General features: G+C 43.2%; 1 protein-coding gene across 1 annotated transcript in view; it reads left to right on the top strand.

The window, feature by feature from the left end:
* Nucleotides 1-21159, top strand: part of chka (choline kinase alpha) — an 84540-nt gene extending 63381 nt beyond the window's left edge. Inside the window, exons 9-12 of the mRNA XM_039738914.1 lie at nt 8011-8119; nt 9484-9590; nt 16468-16549; nt 19840-21159. Coding sequence (XP_039594848.1) covers nt 8011-8119; nt 9484-9590; nt 16468-16549; nt 19840-19899 — 358 coding nt within the window. The 3' untranslated portion in view covers nt 19900-21159. The remainder of the gene's footprint in view (nt 1-8010; nt 8120-9483; nt 9591-16467; nt 16550-19839) is intronic.
* The last annotated feature ends 1907 nt before the right edge of the window (nt 21160-23066 follow it).

Below are 23066 nucleotides of genomic sequence, written 5' to 3'. Positions count from 1 at the left end.
GTATGTTTTCCCCGTGCCCGTGTGTGTCTGTGTGTGTTTTTTTTTCCCAGATATGCCAGTTAGGTTGACTGTTGACTCTAAACTGCCCCTCTGTGTAGATGAATGCCCAGGCGAATATGCCATTTTAGAACATTAGAAAACTCTATAGACAAGAACAGGCCATTAAGCCCAACAAAGCTCGCCAGTCCTGTCCACTTATTTCCTCCAAGAAAACATCAAGTCGAGTTTTGAAAGTCCCTAACGTCTTACTGTCTACCACACTACCTGGTCGCTTATTCCAAGTGTCTATCGTTCTTTGTGTAAAGAAAAACTTCCTGATGTTTGTACCAAATTTACCCTTCACAAGTTTCCAGCTGTGTCCCCGTGTTCTTGATGAACTCATTTTAAAGTCACCGTCTCGATCCACTGGACTAATTCCCTTCATCATTTTAAACTCTTCAGTCAGGCCTTCTCTTCATCTCCTGTAAAGGCTCAGCTCTTTGAATCTTTCCTCATAACTCATCCTCTGTAGCCCTGAATCAGCCGAGTCGCTCTTCTCTGGACCTTCTCTTGTGCTGCTATGTCCTTTTTGTAGCCTGGAGCCCAAAACTGCACCCAGGACTCCAGATGAGGCCTCACCAGTGTGTTATAAAGCCTGAGCAGAACCTCCTGTGACTTGTACTCCACACATCAAGGCGCTATATAACCTGACATTCTGTTAGCCTTCTTAATGGCGTCTGAACACTGTTGGGAAGTTGATAGCTTAGGGTCCACTATGACTAGCGTCCTTGGATGAAGTCTGTTTTTCATCATCAGTTTTAGGAATTGACTTTAATCCCTGCAGGGCTTAATAAATGAATTATCAAATTGAAATTAATTACATAGAAAAAGAAATTTACAGTAAACTATAGCCCACTTGATTATATTTCTGAATGAATTTTTGTTATTCATGAAAAGGAATGTGTATGCATACAGTATCAACATAATGACAGATATACATAATATACAGTATTATATAGTGTGTGCGTGTGTGTGACATCTAACATTATGCAGGAGTGCATCCGAGTGAGCCTTGTTTCTGCAACAGGCGCCGGTCACTCGGGTGGGAGCCTTCATTTAGCACTAAAGTGCCCTGAAAACAAGATGGCGTCCCCTCCAGGACAAGAGCATATTAGTCTGGTGTGTCCTCAGATTGAACACTTGTGTGCCTACCCTTTAGGACAGGTGCCTGATTATCTCTGGTCAGTGGCATGTTTGGCATGGACATTGTGGTAGTGCCATGCCAGAATTGTGTTCAAAGCAGAACCTTTATAAAGTAAATAATGAAATATATTTAGATTTACTAAACAAAAAACAATAGCAAAAGCAAACAAAAAAAGTAAAAAAAAAAAGCAGCAAACAAATGCCAATGGTAATCCAAAACAGAAGTAATAAATCTAAAAAAAAAACAGAAAAATCAGTCCTTATAGTGGAGTAAAACTCTTTGAATGTTAACGAACCACTGGAAGATCCACTGTCCAGCCCCCAAATATATAAGCTTGAGGCGGTCCTTCAGCCATAATGTCAGACTGGCACCACCTTTTGGGATGATGGCAGGTCTTTAATGTTGACATCAGGTTGGCCCCGCCTCTTGAGATGAGGGCGGCTCTTTAATGTTGCCATTAGGCTGACCCTGCCTTTTGGGAATGATGGTGGTCCTTCAGTTGTGACATCTGGTTGGCCCCGCCGCTTGACATCAGGCTGGCCTTGTCACATGAGATGAGGGTGGTTCTTTAGTGTTCACATCAGGCTGGCCCCACCTTTTGGGATCAGGGTGGTCCTTCAGTTATGACATCTGGTTGGCCCCTCCTCTTGTGATTAGGCCAGTCCTTCAGGCATGAGCTCAGGCTGGCCACGCCTACTGAGATGAGGGCAGTTCTTTAATGTTGACATCAGTTTGGCCCCACCTCTTGTGATTAGGCCAGCCCTTCAACACAGACTTCAGGCCCACCCTGTTTCTTGGGATGAGGGTGGTCCTTCAGTTGTGACATCTGGTTGGCCCCACTCCTTTTGATTAGGCCAGTCCTTCAACACTGTCATCAGGCTGGCCCTTCCTATTTGGTTGAGGGTGTTCCTTCAGGGGTGACATCGTGCTCACCCCATATTTTGAGGTCTCCATCCATAAAGTACAAGGATCATAACAGAACAGCACAAAATACATAAAAAACTAAAAGGCAGTTAAAGATAAGCAGTTAGTGGCAGCGCCCCCTCTTGGCTCAGGATAGTAGTACACACCTGGAAAGCTCTGAGAGGGTGACCCTATGACACGTATGCGTGACACACACCCTGGCTAAATCCTGACACTTACATATGCTGTATAAGGGCAGCGATTTTGACTCCTGGATTGTCTGAGTTTGTGGATGTTACAGAATACAAAATAAGTCGTTTGTGGGTTTATTGTTTGTTTAGTTCCGAGTTTTGACTTTGACGTTAGGTTTCTAAGTTCAGGGTAGTGACTTTTGGCTTGGTTACAACACCTTGTTTACCTTTCGTCCTTTTATGGAGTCACTTTTTTCCATATCTGAGGATCAATTCCTAACATCTAACACGTCTTTGGGATGTGAACAGAAGATCTGGAGTATCAGAATTTAAAGGGCGCGTTTGAATGTATTGTGATGTCGGCACAAAACAATGCAATTCTTACCTTGCACGTCTCCCTCAGACTGGTGACAGTAATCCTATACCAACAACAGACAAAAAACATGAATACATCGTACAATGAATGTAACTTATTGATTCATTTCATACACATACAATATAAAAAAGGAACAATAAAGAAAGGCAGTTCCCACGCTGAAAAAAAAATGTATTATAAGGAAGATTCAAGTCATATTGTTTCTGTTCTTCGTAACCATTTTAGGGTGTGGGAATAAACTTTACCTTTGATTCCTTTGTCAGATGTGTGCTGACGCAGCCCCCCCATAACCCCCCTCCCAACTCCATTAACTCTGAAGGAAGCCAATGTGCATTTGTAGACATGGAGAACACATAAAAAAAATGTGTGCTAGGAGGGGCCGTGTGTCCTAAAACAGTGAGGAGGCAGAGCTGTTGACACCATTCCCCCCATGCTCCCATTACAAATAATGAAATATATTTAGATTTACTAAAGAGCCAAGAAATAGAAAAACAAAAAAAAAACACAGTAAACAAATGCCAATGGTAATCCAAATTTTCATAAAATCAGTCCTTATAATAGAGTAATGTTAATGAACTACTGAAAAGATCCACTGTCCAGCCCCAAACTACATAAGCTGAGGGTGGTCCTTCAGCCATGATGTCAGACTGGCACCACCTTTTACGACGAGGGTGGTCCTTCAGCTATGATGTCAAGACTGGCACCACCTTTTGGGATGAGGGTGGTCCTTCAGCCATGATGTCAGACTGGCACCACCCTTTGGGATGAGGGTGGTCCTTCAGCCATAATGTCAGACTGGCACCACCTTTTGGGATGAAGGTGGTCCTTCAGCCGTGATGTCAGACTGGCACCACCTTTTAGGATGAGGGTGGTCCTTCAGCTGTGACATCAGGCTGGCCATGTTAAATAAGATGAGGGCGGTTCTTTAGTGTTGACATCAGGCTTGCCCTGCCTCTTAGGCTAAGGGTGGTCCTTTTGCTGTGACATCACTTTGGCCCCGCCTCTTAGGATTAGGCCAGCCCTTCAACACTGGGATGTGTGCTGACACAGCCCCCCATTAACTCTGAAAGAAGCCAACGTGCATTTATAGACCTGGAGAACGAGGGGCCAGGTATCCTAAAACAGTGAGGAGGCAGAGCTGTAGACACCGTTGTCCCCATGCTCCCATTACAAATAATGAAATATATTTAGATTTACTAAAAAGAACAAATAAATAGCAAAACAAAACCAAAAAAAAACAAAACACCGCAAACAAATGCCAATGGTAATCCGAAAGAGGAGCTGTAAATTCAAAAATTCATAAAATCAGTCCTTATATTAGAGTAACAAATGTTAATGAACCAGTGAAAGATAAACTGTCCAGCCCCAAAATATATAAGATGAGGGCGGTCCTTTAGCAGTTACATCAGGATGGCCCCGCCTTTTATGATTAGGCCAGCCCTTCAACACTGACATCAGGCTGGCCTTGCTACATAAGATGAGGGAGGTTCTTTAGTGTTGACATTAGGCCAGCCCCGCCTCTTGGAATGAGGGTGGTTCTTCACTTGTGATATGTTTGGCCCCGCCTCTTGTGATTAGGCCAGCCCTTCAACACTGACATCGGACTGGCCTTGCTATATAAGATGAGGGTGCCTCCCGAATCGGACTCAATCAAGTGTGGCAGCAGGCAGCAGCTCTCTTGAATCTGACCCAGAAACTGCTTCAGGTGTCACAGCCAGGTCGTCCAGAGTACAAACCACGGCTGCCTTCCTCTGGCGGTACCCAAAGACCCCGACAGGGCTACATCTCTGGACTCTTAACTCCTGTGCTACCCTGCGGACATCCTAATCGGGTTCAGCCATGAGGGCCACTGCCACCTGTCGTGTGGGGGAAATGAACTGCTCCCGGTAATCCACTTTGCCCAGTCCATCTGTTATGCCCCCCTGGCTGGGTATGAAGCCAGTCTTTATGCCAGCCAGGATGCCTGTCCTTCCTTCCTGGCACCTACACGGTTTAGGAAGCCCTTGTGATAAAAAAAAATAAAAAAATGGAAATGAGGTTGCGCCTGACTGCTTGTCACAGCCAAAAGTTTTGGGCAGTGAGCCAGAGAGCAGTATGAGTGAAAGAGAAAGAAGCCATGGACTGCAGCGGGTAAATAAAAGACTTCTTGCTTTCTTGCTGCAACCTTCATGTGGGTTTCAGCAGGGCAGGGCCAGTTGACGCGGGCACACAGACCAGCTGGGTTAAATTATCGAGTCAGAGCCATGAGATTTACTGTAATGGGGGGCTTAATGTAGCAATGTCTTGAGCCTACAAGCTTTGCGTGGTAAACATCACAGGCAGGTTCTTTAGTTGGTGGTGGGTTGGCCATTAGCCATCTTTGGCAGAGGGTCTTTAAATGGGACCCTCAGCAGAACCTGCCAACCAAGGAGCAAATCTTCTCTGCTCTGTATACGTGACTCACCACACGATCACGCACTAAAAAAAATGGACACCAATTAAGCTCATTGTGTGATCAGTAATCAGTAATATTTTAAAATAAGTTCATAAAGCACAGAGAATTTATTAATTTAGGTGTTGTTTACAAGCCTTAAATTTAACACCGTTTGGCTTGCTCTCTCTCTCAGGGGTGGGCATCGATCTGTTCTTAACTCAATTTTTCTCTTTGTAAAAACTTGATTGCTTTGTATCGATTGTAATAAAATTAATAAAAAATAAAAAAATAAATAATTCCTTCCATTAATTTTCCAGTGATGCCCGTTTCGCTTACTGGCCTATATTTGCATGGATCCGGCCGGTCACCCTTTTTATATAATGAGACGTTTTTTGCCATTTTCCAGTCCTTCAGAATCTCTCGAGTGCGCAGTGACTTCCTAGAAATATGCGTTGAGGGTTTCTATCTGCACTCGCTAGTCTCCTTAAAAACTCGAGGGTCGATCTTATCTGGTCCTGGTGATTTGTTTCATTTCAGCCTATTTAATCTCGGCAGCTCTTCTCTCTCTACAGTTTCTAAATCCCTCTGTCCCTCCTTAGTAGTCCCTGTTATCTAATTAGGTAAACCTAATTTGAGGTTGTGGTAAATAGACGGGGGCACTTACTTTTCCAATGAAATTAAGCAATGAATTGCAAAATGTAAACGTGGTATGACATTCATCGTATTATATCGTCTTTACCCAGCCAGTACCCTGTGGTCCGAATGAAGACTGCGATACCCCAGTGCAGTGACAACGGGGGGGCGGTAACTGTGTATTGTACAAATGGCGACGTCCTTCGAATGAGATGGAAAACCGAAATCCTCTCTGTGGTCATTAAAGCCTCCTGGGCATCCTTGGTAAAAGTAGGGTGTATCCTGATGTCCTGGCTAAATTGCCCACCACAGCCTGGTCATTCAGGCCCCCAAATCACCTCCTGTCTCTAATTCTCTCTCTCTCTCTCTCTCTCTCTTTCTCTCTGTCACCCTTACACCACCTAACAGCTGATGTGTGGCAAAGGTACTGGTGCAAAAATGGCCGCCATTGCATCATCCAGGTGAATGCCACACATTAGTGGTGGTTCAAGTGGCTCCCCACTCACTATAGGATTATTATTATTATTATTATTATTAAAGATCCTGTTTAAATGAAGATGAAATCTTGATATGTTCACACGTGTTTAAAAAGAACAACATCTCGTGAGGCGTACTTCCTTTTTCACACGTATCTCACTTCATGCCCAGGAATCTGCAGCCCATCTGGCTCCATTGCAACAATTTAAAGCTCGCCCTGTTGACCCGGCGTCCGCGTCTTAATGCGACTTTTTTTTGAGTAAATATCCATGACTTCTGCTATGACCAAGACCCTGCCTACGTGATAAAATGGAGCTCCGAGGTTTGAACCTCACTGCATTGCTGAGAAAATGGCTCATTAAACATTTGACTGGCACAGTGTTCACTTTACAAGACCCCCCACCCCTTTGCCCACCGCTGCCCCCCCCAGTTTCTCCGCTTTTCCCTCTGCTATGAATGAAACTCCCACACATGTCCATTGCTGCCCACTGACTACAAGCTGCTTTGAGAAACAACAAAAAAAAAAGCAAAGCGCAGCCACCAAAACATTCAGTCGAAGAAAGACTTTATTAATCAATAATCAGCAAAACATTTACATTATCATAAATAAAACAAACCCCACCCCAAAAACAAGCCAATATTATTACGTACAGTCGTTTAAATGTGCCTCCCTTTCTTGTGTTTTGTGGGTGGAGCCTCGGGAGGCGGGGCCACCCTCTGACTTTTGCAGGCCCGAGAAGAGTGAGCTCAGATCAGGAGAGTATTGCATTTCTTTGGGTTAGGAGTCTTGAAAGTTGTGATGTTTTCTTTGGAGTGTTCTGGTCTTGAAAGGCATACGCCACCCAAAAATGAGTTGCTTACCCCGTGGAATTTGTTTTTAGTGATGACCAAGAAACGTTTTTAATCTCACGTTTTCACGCAGAAACAGAGGGAAAAGCTTATAATGTAGTGGAATCTAGTAGCGACCTGTTTTGTACAATGGCAAACGATGAGATAAACATCCATGGAAAAAAGAGAATGTTACCCATGCCGCGTAATCTACATGTCCGTTAGCCAGTCACATGTTCAAAATAAGCAAAGCGTCTGCATTTTTTGCTAAAATATTGTTAACCGTTAATTCCAGAAAGGACCTCTCCTCCTCATTAATTGGCTAAGAGTCCTGTCTTCATAAGCAGTTCATGACTTCATAAATCCTTTTTTTCCCCTCTTTTTGCTTTTTTGAACATTTCTTTATGTTTTTTTTTTCTATTTTGTGATAAAAGATCCTAATATATAAACATTCTTTGTTTTACTTATCTTGTAAACACCAGGGGTTTACGACCATCCTCCCTCTTGTGTGGCTCTTTGCTATTTTCTCTGACTTTTCTGGTTATTTTGCTACCTTCCTTTGGTTGGGCCCTGCGAGGCCGAAGCCTGCTAGTCGTAGTTCTGAGTAAGCTGGACTGGGTGAACCTTCTCCGGGCTGGACCCTGGCCAGTCTTCTGGCTCTGTGTTGGACGCCTCACACCCATCTTGTTACATTTGAGAGTCCATCTTACAACCAGTAGGGTATGGTTACATGGGGGCAAGGGCCAACCTGGATAGCACTGATCAAAGCCATTGGATTGGCATAGAAGAGGGAATTGTTATCATTCTATTATTTAATGTCCGCTAAGAAATTAGTAATGCAAGTTAATTCTTCTTACTGACCAATGACTTGTGCTGATGAGACTTGTACCCCAACAGCGCTTCTGCTTCTTTATTCCCAGAATTAGGTGTGTTGCTCTGCTTTTCTGTTCTGTTCTGTTCTGTCAGCTCTTGTGACACGTTGTGCATCTCATTCTTCTTTTTTCAGAGGCTTTGATATTGGAAACCATTTCTGTGAATGGATGTATGACTACACCTACGATAAGTTCCCGTTCTTCAAAGCCAGTTTAAGGAGCTATCCCACAAAAGCTCAACAGGTACGCTATGTTCTTTGCCTCTCCAATAGGGCAGACTAGAGTTTCATTTTGCCTTTGGACAAACCATAGATTATCACATTTAAGTGTATTGTCTGAAATGTAATTGTTCTGTTTGATATTTTTTGAATGTTTATATTTGATATTTTACATTTGATAGGATTACAGATTTATTTATTCATTTGTTAGAGGAATACTCCACTCAGAAATTATAATACAACTATATATAAATATATATATATTCTGTTGGATTGAGAAATTAAATACATTTTATTACCACAAATGTTTGTGATGCACCATCTGTTGAAATGAAAAATGCAATGCCTTTTATTACTACAAATCTTTGTGATACGCCATCTGTTGGAATGACAAATGCAATGCCTGATAGATAGATAGATAGACAGATAGATACTTTATTAATCCCAAGGGAAAATTCACATAATCCAGCAGCAGTATACTGATACAAAAAACAATATTAAATTAAAGAGTAATAAAAATGCATGTAAAAGCAGACAAAAACTTTGAATAATGTTAATTACTACAGATGTTTATGACGCGCCACCCCCCCTGTTGGAATGGCAAATGGAATGCATTTCATTACCACAAATGTTTGTGATGTGCCATCTGTTGGAGTGACAAATGCAATGCATTTTATTACCCCACAAATGCTTGTGATGCACCATCTGCTGAAATGACAAATGCAATGCCTGATAGATAGATAGATAGACAGATAGATACTTTATTAATCCCAAGGGAAAATTCACATAATCCAGCAGCAGTATACTGATACAAAAAACAATATTAAAAGAGTAAAGAGTAATAAAAATGCATATAAAAGCAGACAAAAACTTTGAATAATGTTTATTACTACAGATGTTTATGACGCGCCCCCCCCTGTTGGAATGGCAAATGGAATGCATTTCATTACCACAAATGTTTGTGATGTGCCATCTGTTGGAGTGACAAATGCAATGCATTTTATTACTACATTTATTACAAAATGCATTCTAATAAATGGTCAACTGCAAATGTTAACATTGAGGTCTGTGTTGGTTACTTAGATTTCCACCCATCTTAGACAACTAGTTTAAAATTAAATGTTAAGGATGGTGTCCTACTATCACACAATTACAAACGACTGAGTCTAGAATCTTGATCTAAACCTTAGTTGAAATCTTATAATGTGGTACTTGCTGGTGAAGCAAAAATTTTGGATAGTGACAACCTGCTTAAAATTATCAGGGTTCTGCTCGAAAGGATGTCATGACAGTAAGAAAAAGAGCAGCAGTGACATCTGCCGAGCGTGAAGCACATTGCTAAGGCTGTTCATTCATCTTCATGTCTCCTTCTTTTTTGTCATTTTGCAGCTTCATTTCTTTACGAGCTACCTGGCAGAATCTGATGAAGGTTATCTGCATTTAAGCAAAGACGATCAGATTAAAATAAAGGAGGAGATGTTGCTAGAAGTCAACAGGTAAGTTGGGTGATGTCTTGACTGCTGAGGGCCACAGTGCCTGCTGCTGTCTTCCATGCTTTGGCTGTCTTGTCTGCTCACGTCTGTGCGGAGGATGCAAAACTATTCACAGCTTTTGCAGATGTAATTTACATTTACATTTACATTGATTTGCTTATTCGTGACTGATAACAGAGGTCAATGTTATCGAGTAAACATCAGTCTGAGGGGCCGTTTGGAAAGAGGTGTGACAGGACAATCCCCACAAGTCAAACACAGTTCTCGACACAAGCACACCTCAACTCCATGCTCTTCTTCTTCTTCTTCTCCCAGCAAGCTTCATCTCCCTCCTCCCGACTCTGGCTCCTTTTATAAGGCACCCGGAAGTGCTCCAGGTGCTTGATGACCTAATTCCGGGTGTGTCAGAAGGAAGACATACAGGGTCAGCAGCACCTGCAGAACCCCCTGGTGGCGCTCACAGGTCCGAAAAGGGCTGCACCAAACTCCAACTCCCATGAAGCCCTGCCCTGTGGGAGTCAGAGGCACTGCTGTAACCCGGTGGTGGGCTGCCATCTAGCGCTTCATGGGGAGGTAATGCTCTGGCCTGTGTTTGCTCCCCCAGTCCTCCCAGTGTGACATGGAGGCATCCTGACTTGAAAGACCATGGGAGTGGGTGATAGGACCTGCTGAGGACAAAGAGCGGACGTGTCACTGAATCGGGGCTCGCCTGATGCCATCGCTTCATGCCAGGGGGCAGTAGTAGAGTTCAGACCACCTGAGGGCAGTCCCAGTGGTGCCAGCCTCAGACAGGGTGGCAAGGAGGATATGAGGGTTGATTGTGTTGAAGGCCGAGGAGGGATCTGGCAGGATGAAGATAAGACGTGTTGGTAGCTCTTACCTGCTGGAATGTGTCACCAAAAGGGAGCTTGGCAGAGTGCCCGCTCTTGACGCCTGACTGATTAGTATCAAGCAGTCGTTTCTGTAGAAAGAAGGAAGAGACTCAGTTAGGGACGTCATGGTCAAGTGTTTTGGTGAAAAGGAGAGGAGACTGATGGCTGGCAGTGATGGCACGTTAATGCTAAGGAGATGGAGAAACCTGTTTCTCTGAATGGCACTGCCAGTCTAACCAGCATTAAGTAGCAAGTTAACACCCGAGGGTAAGGATCTGACAGGTCAATGCGCGCGCATCGCCAGGGTGTGCCAGGAGCTGAACGGAATGTTCCCTCGTTCATCCATTATGTGGGTTGCTGACGTATTTTGGGCCTCTTAATGTGCCACACAGGGCAGACTAATCTCATACCCACACTCTCCGCTTTACGCCGCCACACACTCGTAATTCGGCCCGAATGTGCTTTGGCGTAGTCCAGCTGAAAAATGCGGCGCCTGGATGGGATTGCCTGCTGCTCCAAAATTTGCGCACTTCTTTCTGCATTCATGGTGCCCTCCCAGATGCCATGGCCGCTGACATACCCTCATACCAAAACATACTCCAGCTTTTCGGACCTGACGCTGATAACAGCTCGGTGGTCTTTATTCTCTCTTATCCCAGAGAACACGACAGCTGATTTCTCCAAAAACTCTTTGACATGTTGACACGCAATTCCACTCGCAACTTCCCGTCTGAGATAAGACATCTCATCAGGACAGTGTTGATGATGTGTGTCTTCTGCGTGGCATAGCAAAAGCCTTTGCCAGCAGTGTCTGAGGATGGCGTTGACTGACAAAAGGTTTTCTGGAGCCTTCCCCAGCCCATGTCATGGTATCCATTACAGATGCGTGAGCGTTTTTAAGACCGTGACGTCTGAGGGATCGGAGATCAAACACAATCAGAAGTGGTTTTCGGCCTTGGCCTTTACGTAATGAGATTTGACCGCATTCCTTGACTCTTTTAATTAGATAATGTCGAGGGTGAAATGCCCCGGGTTGTATCGATTCATCTTTGGGGGACCGTTATGCACTGATGCATCTTTTGGTATGTTGGCAAACCTCGGCCCATCCTTGCTCAGGGAGCATGCGGACGTTTTTGGAGACCCCTTATATAGGAGAACACAACTTACTGCTTCGCCTCAACTTGCTATTTTACTGCGATCGCCACCGGCATTAAAAAGCTCTCACGTCATTGAAGACATTCTGGGGACACGACAGTTACCTCACAGCATACAAAATAGAAATTGATTCCTAGTTCTATTCATTCATTCATTTTCCACCGCTTATCCGAGGTGGTCGTCATGGGGTTGGGGGGCAACAGTCTTAGCAATGAAGACCTAATGTCCTTTTCCCTAGCCAAACTTGCTAACTCATACTGTGGGATCCCAAGGTGTTCCTAGGCCATTAGGGGAGATACAGTCCTCCCAGCAAGCCCTGGGTCTCCACATCAGGGGGCTCCTCCCAGCTGGTTGTACCACAGAGAGGCTTCGTGGTGGGGGTATCCATAATCAGATGCCCGAACCACCTCACCTGACTCCTCTCAATGTGGAGGGTCAGCCCCACCACCTGCAGGAGGAATACAGGGTGGTCCAGATCTGATTATGCAATTTTCATTATGCTAGAACTTATTAAGTTTATTACTCCGAGGCTGTATCCAACTGAATAGAGGACAAGTGGCACATTACATGCAAAATTCATCCATCCATTATCCAACCCGCTATATCCTAACTACAGGGTCACAGGGGTTTGCTGTAGCCAGTGCCAGCCAATACAGGGTGCAAGGCAGGAAACAAACCCCGGGCAGGGCGCCAGCCCACTGCAGTACATGCAAAATCAGTGAATTAAGTCCATTTTCGTTTATTCTAAGATATTTCAAACAATTCTATTGTCTTGTATTGTTTTTCTGCATTGCATTAAAAGTTTCATAATTACAAACCGGATTCCAAAAAAGTTGGGACACTAAACAAATTGTGAATAAAAACTGAATGCAATGATGTGGAGATGGCAAATGTCAATATTTTATCTGTGATAGAACGTAGATGACAGATCAAACGTTTAATCCGAGTAAATGTATCATTTTAAAGGAAAAATATGTTGATTCAAAATTTCACGGTGTCAACAAATCCCAAAAAGTTGGGACAAGTAGCAATAAGAGGCTGGAAAAAGTAAATTTGAGCATAACGAAGAGCTAGAAGACCAATTAACACTAATTAGGTGAATTGGCAACATGATTGGGTATAAAAAGAGCTTCTCAGAGTGGCAGTGTCTCTCAGAAGCCAAGATGGGTAGAGGATCACCAATTCCCACAATGTTGCACAGAAAGATAGTGGAGCAATATCAGAAAGGTGTTACCCAGCGAAAAATTGCAAAGACTTTGCATCTCTCATCATCAACTGTGCATAACATCATCCGAAGATTCAGAGAATCTGGAACAATCTCTGTGCGTAAGGGTCAAGGCCGTAAAACCATACTGGATGCCCGTGATCTCCGGGCCCTTAAACGACACTGCACCACAAACAGGAATGCTACTGTAAAGGAAATCACAGAATGGGCTCAGGAATACTTCCAGAAACCATTGTCAGTGAACACAATCCACCGTGCCATCCGCGTTGCCAGCTGAAACTCTACAGTGCAAAGAAGAAGCCATTTCTAAGCAAGATCCACAAGCTCAGGCGTTGTCACTGGGCCAGGGATCATTTAAAATGGAGTGTGGCAAAATGGAAGACTGTTCTGTGGTCAGACGAGTCACGATTCAAAGTTCTTTTTGGAAATCTGGGACGCCATGTCATCTGGACCAAAGAGGACAAGGACAACCCAAGTTGTTATCAACGCTCAGTTCAGAAGCCTGCATCTCTGATGGTATGGGGTTGCATGAGTGTGTGTGGCATGGGCAGCTTGCATGTCTGGAAAGGCACCATCAATGCAGAAAAATATATTCAGGTTCTAGAACAACATATGCTCCCATCCAGACGTCATCTCTTTCAGGGAAGACCCTGCATTTTTCAACAAGATAATGCCAGACCACATTCTGCATCAATCACAACATCATGGCTGCGTAGGAGAAGGATCAGGGTACTGAAATGGCCAGTCTGCAGTCCAGATCTTTCACCTATAGAGAACATTTGGCGCATCATAAAGAGGAAGGCCCAAGACGATTGAACAGTTAGAGGCCTGTATTAGACAAGAATGGGAGAGCATTCCTATTTCTAAACTTGAGAAACTGGTCTCCTCGGTCCCCAGACGTCTGTTGAGTGTTGTAAGAAGAAGGGGAGATGCCACACAGAGGTGAAAATGGCCTTGTCCCAACTTTTTTGGGATTTGTTGACACCATGAAATTCTGAATCAACATATTTTTCCCTTAAAATGATACATTTTCTCAGTTTAAACTTTTGTTCTGTGATTTATGTTTTATTCTGAATAAAATATTAGAAGTTGGCACCTCCACATCATTGCATTCAGTTTTTATTCACGATTTGTATAGTGTCCCAACTTTTTTGGAATCCGGTTTGTAGATCTGGACCACCCTATAGGAGTCGGGTGATATGTGACGTGGATGGCGGTCAGTGGCACAGGCTTTGGCGGATTGGAACCCAGACACTTAAACTGGGGACTTCAGCAATCAGCAGTCACCTTTAGTCCAAGTAAGGCATTCGGAGTCATCAGGACAGGCAGCAGAATCAATGCACATACAAACTCAAATCAGAGGCTGCCTTACTTGTATTAGACTTCTTATCAAACGTTCTCCTCACTCAGCTCATCTGTCTCCCCTATCTGACTCCCACCTTCCCGTCGTCTCGGCCCTGCCTCTTAATTAGCTCCACCAATGTTTCCCAGCTTAATGAGCGCAGCACTCTATTCTATCTATTATGCCCACATGACAGGCCCTCTCTTCACCTTGAACCCATCCAGTTCCTGCCACCATTATCTCTAGTCCTCTAATCCTCGGCTCACATTCACCACCTGGGAAGAAGAGACTTGGGGGGGTTCTGCCTGTCAGCCGCTCTCTACACACTTGACCTTGGCTCATGAAATATTGGTGGTTTCCAGCTTGCTAAGGAAAAAAAAAAATATACAGACACAAGCCTTTTTGTGACTTAAGCCTTGCTGTACTGACGTGCACGAGGATAGAATGCTTATTTTCATATATGCTGTTGATTCTCTTTAAATAAATGCAAATCATCAACTTTGGGAATATGCTTTTCTGTAATCACAAAAATCACCTTTAAATTTTCTGTTCACACACCGTCTTACTGCAAATGGCTATTTTTGTGATTTCCTCTCATATTAGAAGTGTTGTGGTCTGCAGGGGGCGCATCAGTCGCCCAAACCTGACACGGGCAGACACCAGGCACAAGTCTGGCACAACGCACCTTTATTTTTCAGGGGAAACGTTTCCTCAATCGCTCCCCTCAGCAGCGTAGTACAATAAAGTACAACACACAGTACTTTCTTTTCTTCCTGTCTTTGTCCTTGTCTCTCTCTCTCTCTCTCTCGTTTTCCTCCTCCTCCTCCTCCCCTGGCAAGCTTCACCCTCTTCCTCCCGACTCTGGCGTCCAGAATGAAGGCAGGTGCACCTGGGAGTATTCTATTAAGTATCCCCGGGGGAGATAACACCCTGACCACACTCTCTCCCCTGGTCCTTCCACAATGTTCACGCCCTGGCCGGGTAGGGCACCACCTGTTCGAATGACAAATGCAGTGTATTTTATTACAGCAACTGCTTGTGATGCACCATCTCTTGGAATTTAACATGCATTGCATATGTCTCTGTTACATGCCATGTGGTATGGGATTCACAAAAAGTAGTGTTAATATCTATCTATCTATCTATCTATCTATCTATCTATCTATCTATCTATCTATCTATCTATCTGTCTATCTATCTATCTATCTATCTATCTATCTATCATATAGTGCCTTTATCTATCTATCTATCTATCTATCTATCTATCTATCTATCTATCTATCTATCTATCTATCTATCTTATAGCACATTTAATCTATCTATCTATCTATCTATCTATCTATCTATCTATCTATCTATCTATCTATCTTATAGCACATTTAATCTATCTATCTATCTATCTATCTATCTATCTATCTATCTATCTATCTATCATATAGTGCCACATGTCTTACTAGCACCAACCCTTATTACCAAACACACAGACTCCTGTTCATCTCTCACTCTTCATCTTTAAAGCCAGTCACTTTATCCATCCATTTCTAGTCCACGTGCATATCAGTTGTGCGGATGGCCAGAGCCCTTACCTGGCTGGGATGCCCTGAATATTGAAGGACCGGGAGGAGGAGAGAGTATTTGCAAGACCGTTTCTCTCCAGGACCGACAGAGGGCAGCCCCCCTTGGCTTGCAGTGGGCCCACGGGTTATGAGCATGGAAGTTCAACCCTGCTGGAGCCCGTGGCCACCACCAAGGGGGCACCTGGACGTTTATAGGGCCCTATTTCCGCGTATGGCACAAAGTGCTGCCGGAAGAAGCTCGTTGGGTACCTGGAGTCAGTCGCCACCACTCAATGGCCGGAGTCGGGAGGAGGAGTGGTGGTGGAAGGATTGGTGGCCAAAGGGACTGTGTTGGGCTCTGTGGCAATGCTGTGTAAATGAACCATGTGCTGTGTGGCAATTGGTGTCCTGCCTGTTTGTGTCGGGGTTAGGGGGCCTATACGCGCCCCAGGGCTTCTCACAGTCCCACAGCAGAAAAGTTGCACATTCTGACACCTCCACCAAGTGTTGCTCCACCATGTCTCTTGCACGTGGGGTTGAAACAAACTGTGAGCTTCAACACCTTAACGTTATCACAGCAAAGGGCAAACCTGACTTTAACTTCTCTGTTGGGTTCCTCCACCACCTGCAAATGTATTAACTGAAAACTTGGAAACAGAGCTCCAAATCTGGACTCAAATGTTCAGCAGATAAATGGATTGTAATGAAAATTTCTTCTGAACCCTTGTAGGTTTGCCCTGGCATCTCATTTCTTTTGGGGACTGTGGTCCATCATACAGGCCAGAATCTCCTCCATTGAGTTTGGATATATGGTAAGTTGTCCTTTATTTTTGGCACTTGACCTTCAGTTAGGCCCAAAGGAGTCATACATTAAAGATGGAAAAGAAATAAATCTTAATGCTTCAAATGGCTGGCCAGAATATGATTCAACTGTGCTATAAGTATACTGTAGCTGTGCTGCCTTTCTCAAGTGGGTGGAAATCTAAATAATCAATGTAGACCTTTGTAGTGCACCATCTGTTGGAATGTATTTGCAATGCATGTAGTAAGTAAAATGCTTTTTGTTTTTTCATTCCAACACATGGTGCATTACAAACATTTGTGGTAATAAAATGCAGTACTACAAATCCTTGTGTTTCGCCATCTGTTGGAATGACAAATGTGATGCAAATGTCTTTGTTATATGCCATTTGGTAAGGAATTAGTAAAAGCAATGTTAAAGCTTGTGATGCACCACGTCTTTGAGTGACAAGTGCAGTATATTTTATTACTGCAAATGTTTGTGATGCACTATTTCTTGGAATGTAAAATGTATTCCAAATGTCTTTGTTGTATGCCATATGGTATGGGATTTGCAAAAAGCAGTTTTAATGTGTGTGATGTTGAAATGACCAATTTGATGCATTTTATTACTACAAATGCTTGTGATGCACCATCTGTTGGAATGACAAATGAAATTTCAAATGTCTCTGTTATCTGCCATTTGGTATGGGATTCCCAAAAAGCAGTGTTAATGTTCGTGGTATTCTGTTGGAATGACAAATCCAGTGCATTTTATTACTTTGTACTACAAATGCTTGTGATGCACCATCTGTTAGAATGACCAATGAGATGTATATGTCTTTGTTATATGCCATTTGGTAAGGAATTTGTAAAAGCAATGTTAAAGCTTGTGATACACCACTCCTTCAAATGACAAGTGCAGTATATTTTATTACTGCAAATATTTGTGATGCACCATGTCTTGAAATATAAAATGTATTCCAAATGTCTTTGTTGTATGCAATATGGTGTGGCATTTGCAAAAAGCATTTTTAATTTTTGTGATGTTGGAATGACCAATGCAATTCATTTTATTACCAAATTACTATTTTACTATATTACTAAATGTGTGTAATGTGCCATCTGTTGGAAAGACAAATGCAATGCAAATGTCTGTGTTATATGGCATTTGGTATGGGATTTGTATGAGCAGTGTTAATTCTATCTATCTATCTATCTATCTATCTATCTATCTATCTATCTATCTATCTATCTATCTAATGTTAGTGATGCTCCATCTGTTGGAAATACAGCGACATTGCAACCTGATAGACACACAGCCACTTATTCTTTCATTAGGTGGATTATTTCCCTCATTAGATGGACCTACGAGTCGTAGGAAACAACATCCAGAAACTGTACAGAAGCCATTAAGAAGGCTAACAGAATGTTAAGTTATAAAGAGTGAATTCAGAAGGTACCCTTGGTGATCTGCCATACCTTTGCTCAGGTGTGCACATCGACCCTCGCAGCTTTTCATTTACACTTGGGGCTCGATGGCTGAGCCCTTCTTAGTGACTAATTGGCGGATCTTTTTGTGACACAACTTAAATGGTGGGTGAACTCGCACACCTCGCCGATTGGAAGTCTTCATCATCAGCGTGAATCATTTCAATTACAGTGGATTCAGACCCCTTCACTTTCTATAGATTTTATTGTCTTATGATTTCAGTCGTGCAAACAGAGTGTGTTTTTGTTTATGACAATGCTGCCCATTTTATTAAAATGAATGAATCTGCAGGCTGTCATTGTGCAACTCAACCACAGACCACCCACTGTGCAGTGTGCCAGTCTAGGGCAGCGCAGTCAGTGATGTGCTACCAAATGAATCTTGTGAGCTTCCCCCAGAGGTGTCATTTTGATTCCAAGGCTCCGTTTTCTTTTGTCCTTCAGTCACTCATTTAGTGCCCAGCGCCTCTTGTGGTGCTAATCGATGGGTCTTCCAGTTTCTCCTTCCTAAGTAAGAATCCAAAGCAACAGTGTGCCAGTATGCTTCCATGCCAAGTTAGTATTTATTCAGCTCGCATGTTTACATCAATACTTTTAGGTAAAAAAAAAATTAATTAAACAAATAAATAAATAAAGGCAGCTATCTGTAAATTTCCAGCACATCCTGTGAGAAATGTGAACTAAATGTTAAAACACAGCAGGAAGGAAAAGCTTGTTGCGTAATGCCAAAGCAAACAGGGGATTAGCTTGTTTTAAGCACAAGTGCACAGCAGCCTGGTTTATGTAATCATTGTGACTGACGGGAATTAAGAAAATATGTGGCATACGGCCAGAGGGGCTCGGGGGGCAACTTCCTTTACTGAGTCCTGGAGAAAGTTTGATACAAGATGACGACTGCGACCCAAAGGTGGCTGAACAGTGCAGGGCAGTAGAGCGGCTGAGGTGCTGGACTGTCTGTCTGTTATATAGTGCCTTTCACCAATCTATCTATCTATCTATCTATCTATCTATCTATCTATCTATCTATCTATCTATCTATCTATCTATTATATAGCACCTTTTACCAATCTATCTATCTGTTATATAGTGCCTTTCCTCTATCTATCTATCTATCTATCTATCTATCTATCTATCTATCTATCTATTATATAGCACCTTTCATCTATCTATCTGTCTGTCTTTCTATCTATCTATCTATTATATAGTGCCTTTCACATCTATCTATCTATCTATCTATCTATCTATCTATCTATCTATCTATCTATCTATCTATCTATCTATCTATCTTATCTATTACATTGTGTCTTCCTATACATCTTGTTCGGAGGAGGGAGTTAAACCCATGGCAGTGCCTTGCACTTTTATTGCCCAAGCTGGCATTTAAACCCCTGGGCCCTTAAGCCTAATTGCTCCATCCCGGGTATGATGTTAATCTGCATCCAGCCCTGCATGTCGGCCCTCCAACATTGGCACCTCAGCCACCATAAAACCTCCCACTGTTCCACTCCATCTGAACTGGTGTGGTGCTGAGGTGTCACCCATCGCATGGCTGTCGGTTTGTCGTGTGGCGGGTGTGGCAATGTGTTGTATCAGTGCCCACTCCTAAGCTCTCTCCTTCTCTTTTGCTGTACGGTGGCAGTGTTTGTGATCCCGAGTTCATTTTAGCTTTTATCTCCATCCAGCCGTTTTCTGCCCATTTTCAGTCTGTTTCATCAGTGTGCCTTCTGGTTGCTCACCAATTGTGTGAGATGATGCCATATGTAAAAGTTTCATTTTTAAGTAAACTATTTCTTTTTTCTAACTTTGTGTTTTTTTTTGTATTTTTTAACAGGACTATGCTCTTGCGAGATTCAACGCCTATTTTGAGCAGAAGAGGAGGTTGGGTGTGTGAAGAGCAACGGCAGAAATGCCGCGCTTGGCCAGTGGAGTTTCCATTGTGTTTTGGGGGGTGGTGAGGGTGACGGGGTGGCATTTGCATCAGCTGTGAAGAGAAGCTCAAGAGAGTCGTCATCGGACCCCATGAGCCAAAGCCTGGCTTCGCTTTTCAATAGGAGTAAAGTTTACCGAGCGTCCACACTACCTGAACACCTTGGTGGGGTCCGAGTCCTGAACGCTGCCCGGCACAGTTTTAGCCTAAGTGGGGTCACCCGGGATGAGAGACTTGTGTCAAGCGCAGCCCTCTTGTATCGTGTGGGGTCTCTCGGCGTGACGGCCTTTTGTTTTGTCACCAACGAGGTCGGCCACTGCACTCCTTGCCACCTTGGCGTCTCCTTCTCGAGGCTTAGGAGAATCGGAGAAGTCTGTAAAATGAACGTCTTTATGGTCACTGGATAAGCTGATTTTATGCACTTAGCGCATCATACTTTTTAGAATGGCAATCATTTTATTTGTCGCATCAAAGTATGGGGACTCTTGCACACTTGTCTTTGTCATTTTTGAAATGCTGTGAATTTGAGGGGTTTGTTCCTCTAAAGTACAACTGGCATGCTGGGCACCCTGAGCTTTTAAGGTGGGCACTGCCCTGTTCTTTAAAAGTGATCTGGATTCAGCAATCAATGCACAACTCTGCGGTTTTTATGCCATCCTTCTAGTTCTTCATAGTTGCTTGGCAACAGCTGGGCACTGCAAATGACCCCCTACCCTTAATTTCCATATTATGCTTAAAATACGTTCAGCTCCCTCTCCGGTTTTTAAATGGCTGCCCGGGTAGGGCGTCACCGTATGTCGTAGGCTTTTAGAAAAACACAAATTAGCTGCTCATTTGTTTACGTGGATTTTCATTTTCAACTAATTCTGCAAAAGCTGGCGGGCGGCAGGTCACACCGGACGTACTGCGAAACGAAATGCCAGCAGGCGCCAGCTAGCCAGCCAGCCAGCCAGCCGGGATGGAGTGAAGTCACTTTTCTTATTTCCGGGGTCACCCTGGGAATCTGAACGGATAGAAACTCTGATCATGTGGAGGAAAAGAACGATGTTGGTCTCTAATTGTATGAATGTGCTTGGATTTTATTTTTTTCATCGAAAGCAATCACTGTTTTTAGAGGGTCACACTATAATTACGGCGGTTCGAGAGGTCCATCTCTTTTCTTTCCTTTTTTTTTTTAATAAAATATTTTGTGTTTCTGTTTAAATAAACACTTGTTTAACTAAAGCGTATTTCCAGTTGTCGTTTTTTCTTTGGGCGATACAGAACTTTGAGCTTGTGCTCCTGAGCAGATAGTTCATGAGGTCGCGCGCTCTCACGTCTTGCTGTCTGTTTAATTGAGACTACATGAGATCAGCTTTATCAATCCCAAGGGGAAACTCCTCTCCTTTCTCTCATATCCCCCTTATCAGTAACCCCCATAAAGTGCAGAATCATCTGAGACTTTCTCCAGGTGACCTGACCTGCTGTTACAGTTAGGTCCATCAATATTTGGACAGAGACAACTTTTTTCTCAATTTTGTTCTGTACATCACCACAATGAAGTTTAAATGAAACAACTCAGACGCAGTTGAAGTGCAGACTTTCAGCTTTAATTCAGTGAGTTGAACAAAACGATTGCATAAAAATGTGAGGTAACTAAAGTATTTTTTTAACACAATCCCTTCATTTCAGGGCTCAAAAGTAATTGGACAATTGACTCAAAGGCTGTTTCATGGCAGGTGTGTTCAAGTCCGTCGTTATGTCTTATCAGTTAAGCAGATAAAAGGCCTGAAGTTGATCTGAGGTGTGGTGCTCACATGTGGAAGATTTTGCTGTGAACAGACAACATGCGGTCAAAGGAGCTCTCCATGCTGGTGACAGAAGTCATCCTTAAGCTGCGAAAACAGAAAAAACCCATCTGAGAAATGACTACAATATCACGAGTGTCAAAATCTCCAGTTTGGTACATCCTGAGAAAGAAAGCAAGCACTGGTGAACTGAGCAACGCAAAAAGACCTGGACGTCCACGGAAGACAACAGTGGTGGATGATCGCAGAATCATTTCCATGGTGAAGAGAAACCCCTTGACAACAGCCAGCCAAGTGAACAACACTCTCCAGGGCTTGGTCGGCGTATCGATATCCAAGTCTAGCATAAAGAGAAGACTGCATGACAGTAAATCCAGAGGGTGCACTGCAAGGTGCCAGACACTCATAAGCCTCAAGAACAGAAAGGCTAGACTGGACTTTGCTAAAGAACATCTAAAAAAGCCAGCAGAGTTCTGGAAAAACATTCTGTGGACAGATGAGACCAAGATCAACCTCTACCAGAATGATGGCAAGAAAAAAGTATGGAGAAGATGTGAAACAGCTCATTATCCAAAGCATAGCACATCATCTGTAAAACACGGTGGAGTCAGGCAGTGTGATGGCTGGTAGTGGCACTGGGACACGAGTGTTTATTGATGAGGTGACACAGGACAGAAGCAGCCGAATGAATTCTGAGGTGTTCAGAGTCAGACTGTCTGCTCAAATCAGCTAAATGACGTCAAATTGATTGGGTGGCGGGCGTTTCTTGATACAGATGGACAATGACTCAAAACATACAGCCAAAGCAACGCAGGAGTTTATTAAAGCAAAGAAGTGGACAATTCTTGAATGGCCAAGTCAGTCACCTGATCTTTTCTACAATTGATCACCTACTAAACCCAAGTAACTCAAAGGAATGCCTCCTAAGTGCTTCCAGTGAAACCTGTGAGGCTGTCGCTGTATTTTTCAATCAAAAAATTAATGATATTAGAAATAACATAGTATATCTCCCCAACACTAAGGATCCTCCTAAACCCCAGCATCCTGTTATAAACAAATTAAACTCTTTCACCAGGATAGATTTACCTGATTTAAAGAAAATAATCTCTCAACTGAAACCCTCCACCTGCGTCCTTGACCCGATACCAACAAGGTTTTTCAAAGAAGTATCAGGCGTGCTAATTGATAATGTTCTTGAAATAGTAAATTTGTCATTAGATACGGGGGTCTTCACAGACTGTCTTAAGACTGCTGTAGTTAAACCCCTACTTAAGAAACATAATCTCGACCCCTTGGCTCTTGAAAATTTTAGACCCATCTCTAACTTGCCCTTCTTAAGTAAAG

This window comes from Polypterus senegalus, chromosome 1 (assembly GCF_016835505.1).
Source record: "Polypterus senegalus isolate Bchr_013 chromosome 1, ASM1683550v1, whole genome shotgun sequence".
In the NCBI taxonomy this organism is placed as follows: Eukaryota; Metazoa; Chordata; class Cladistia; order Polypteriformes; family Polypteridae; genus Polypterus; species Polypterus senegalus.
The sequence above is the reverse complement of the archived record's forward strand: the minus strand, read 5'-3'. Positions and strand labels throughout refer to the sequence as shown.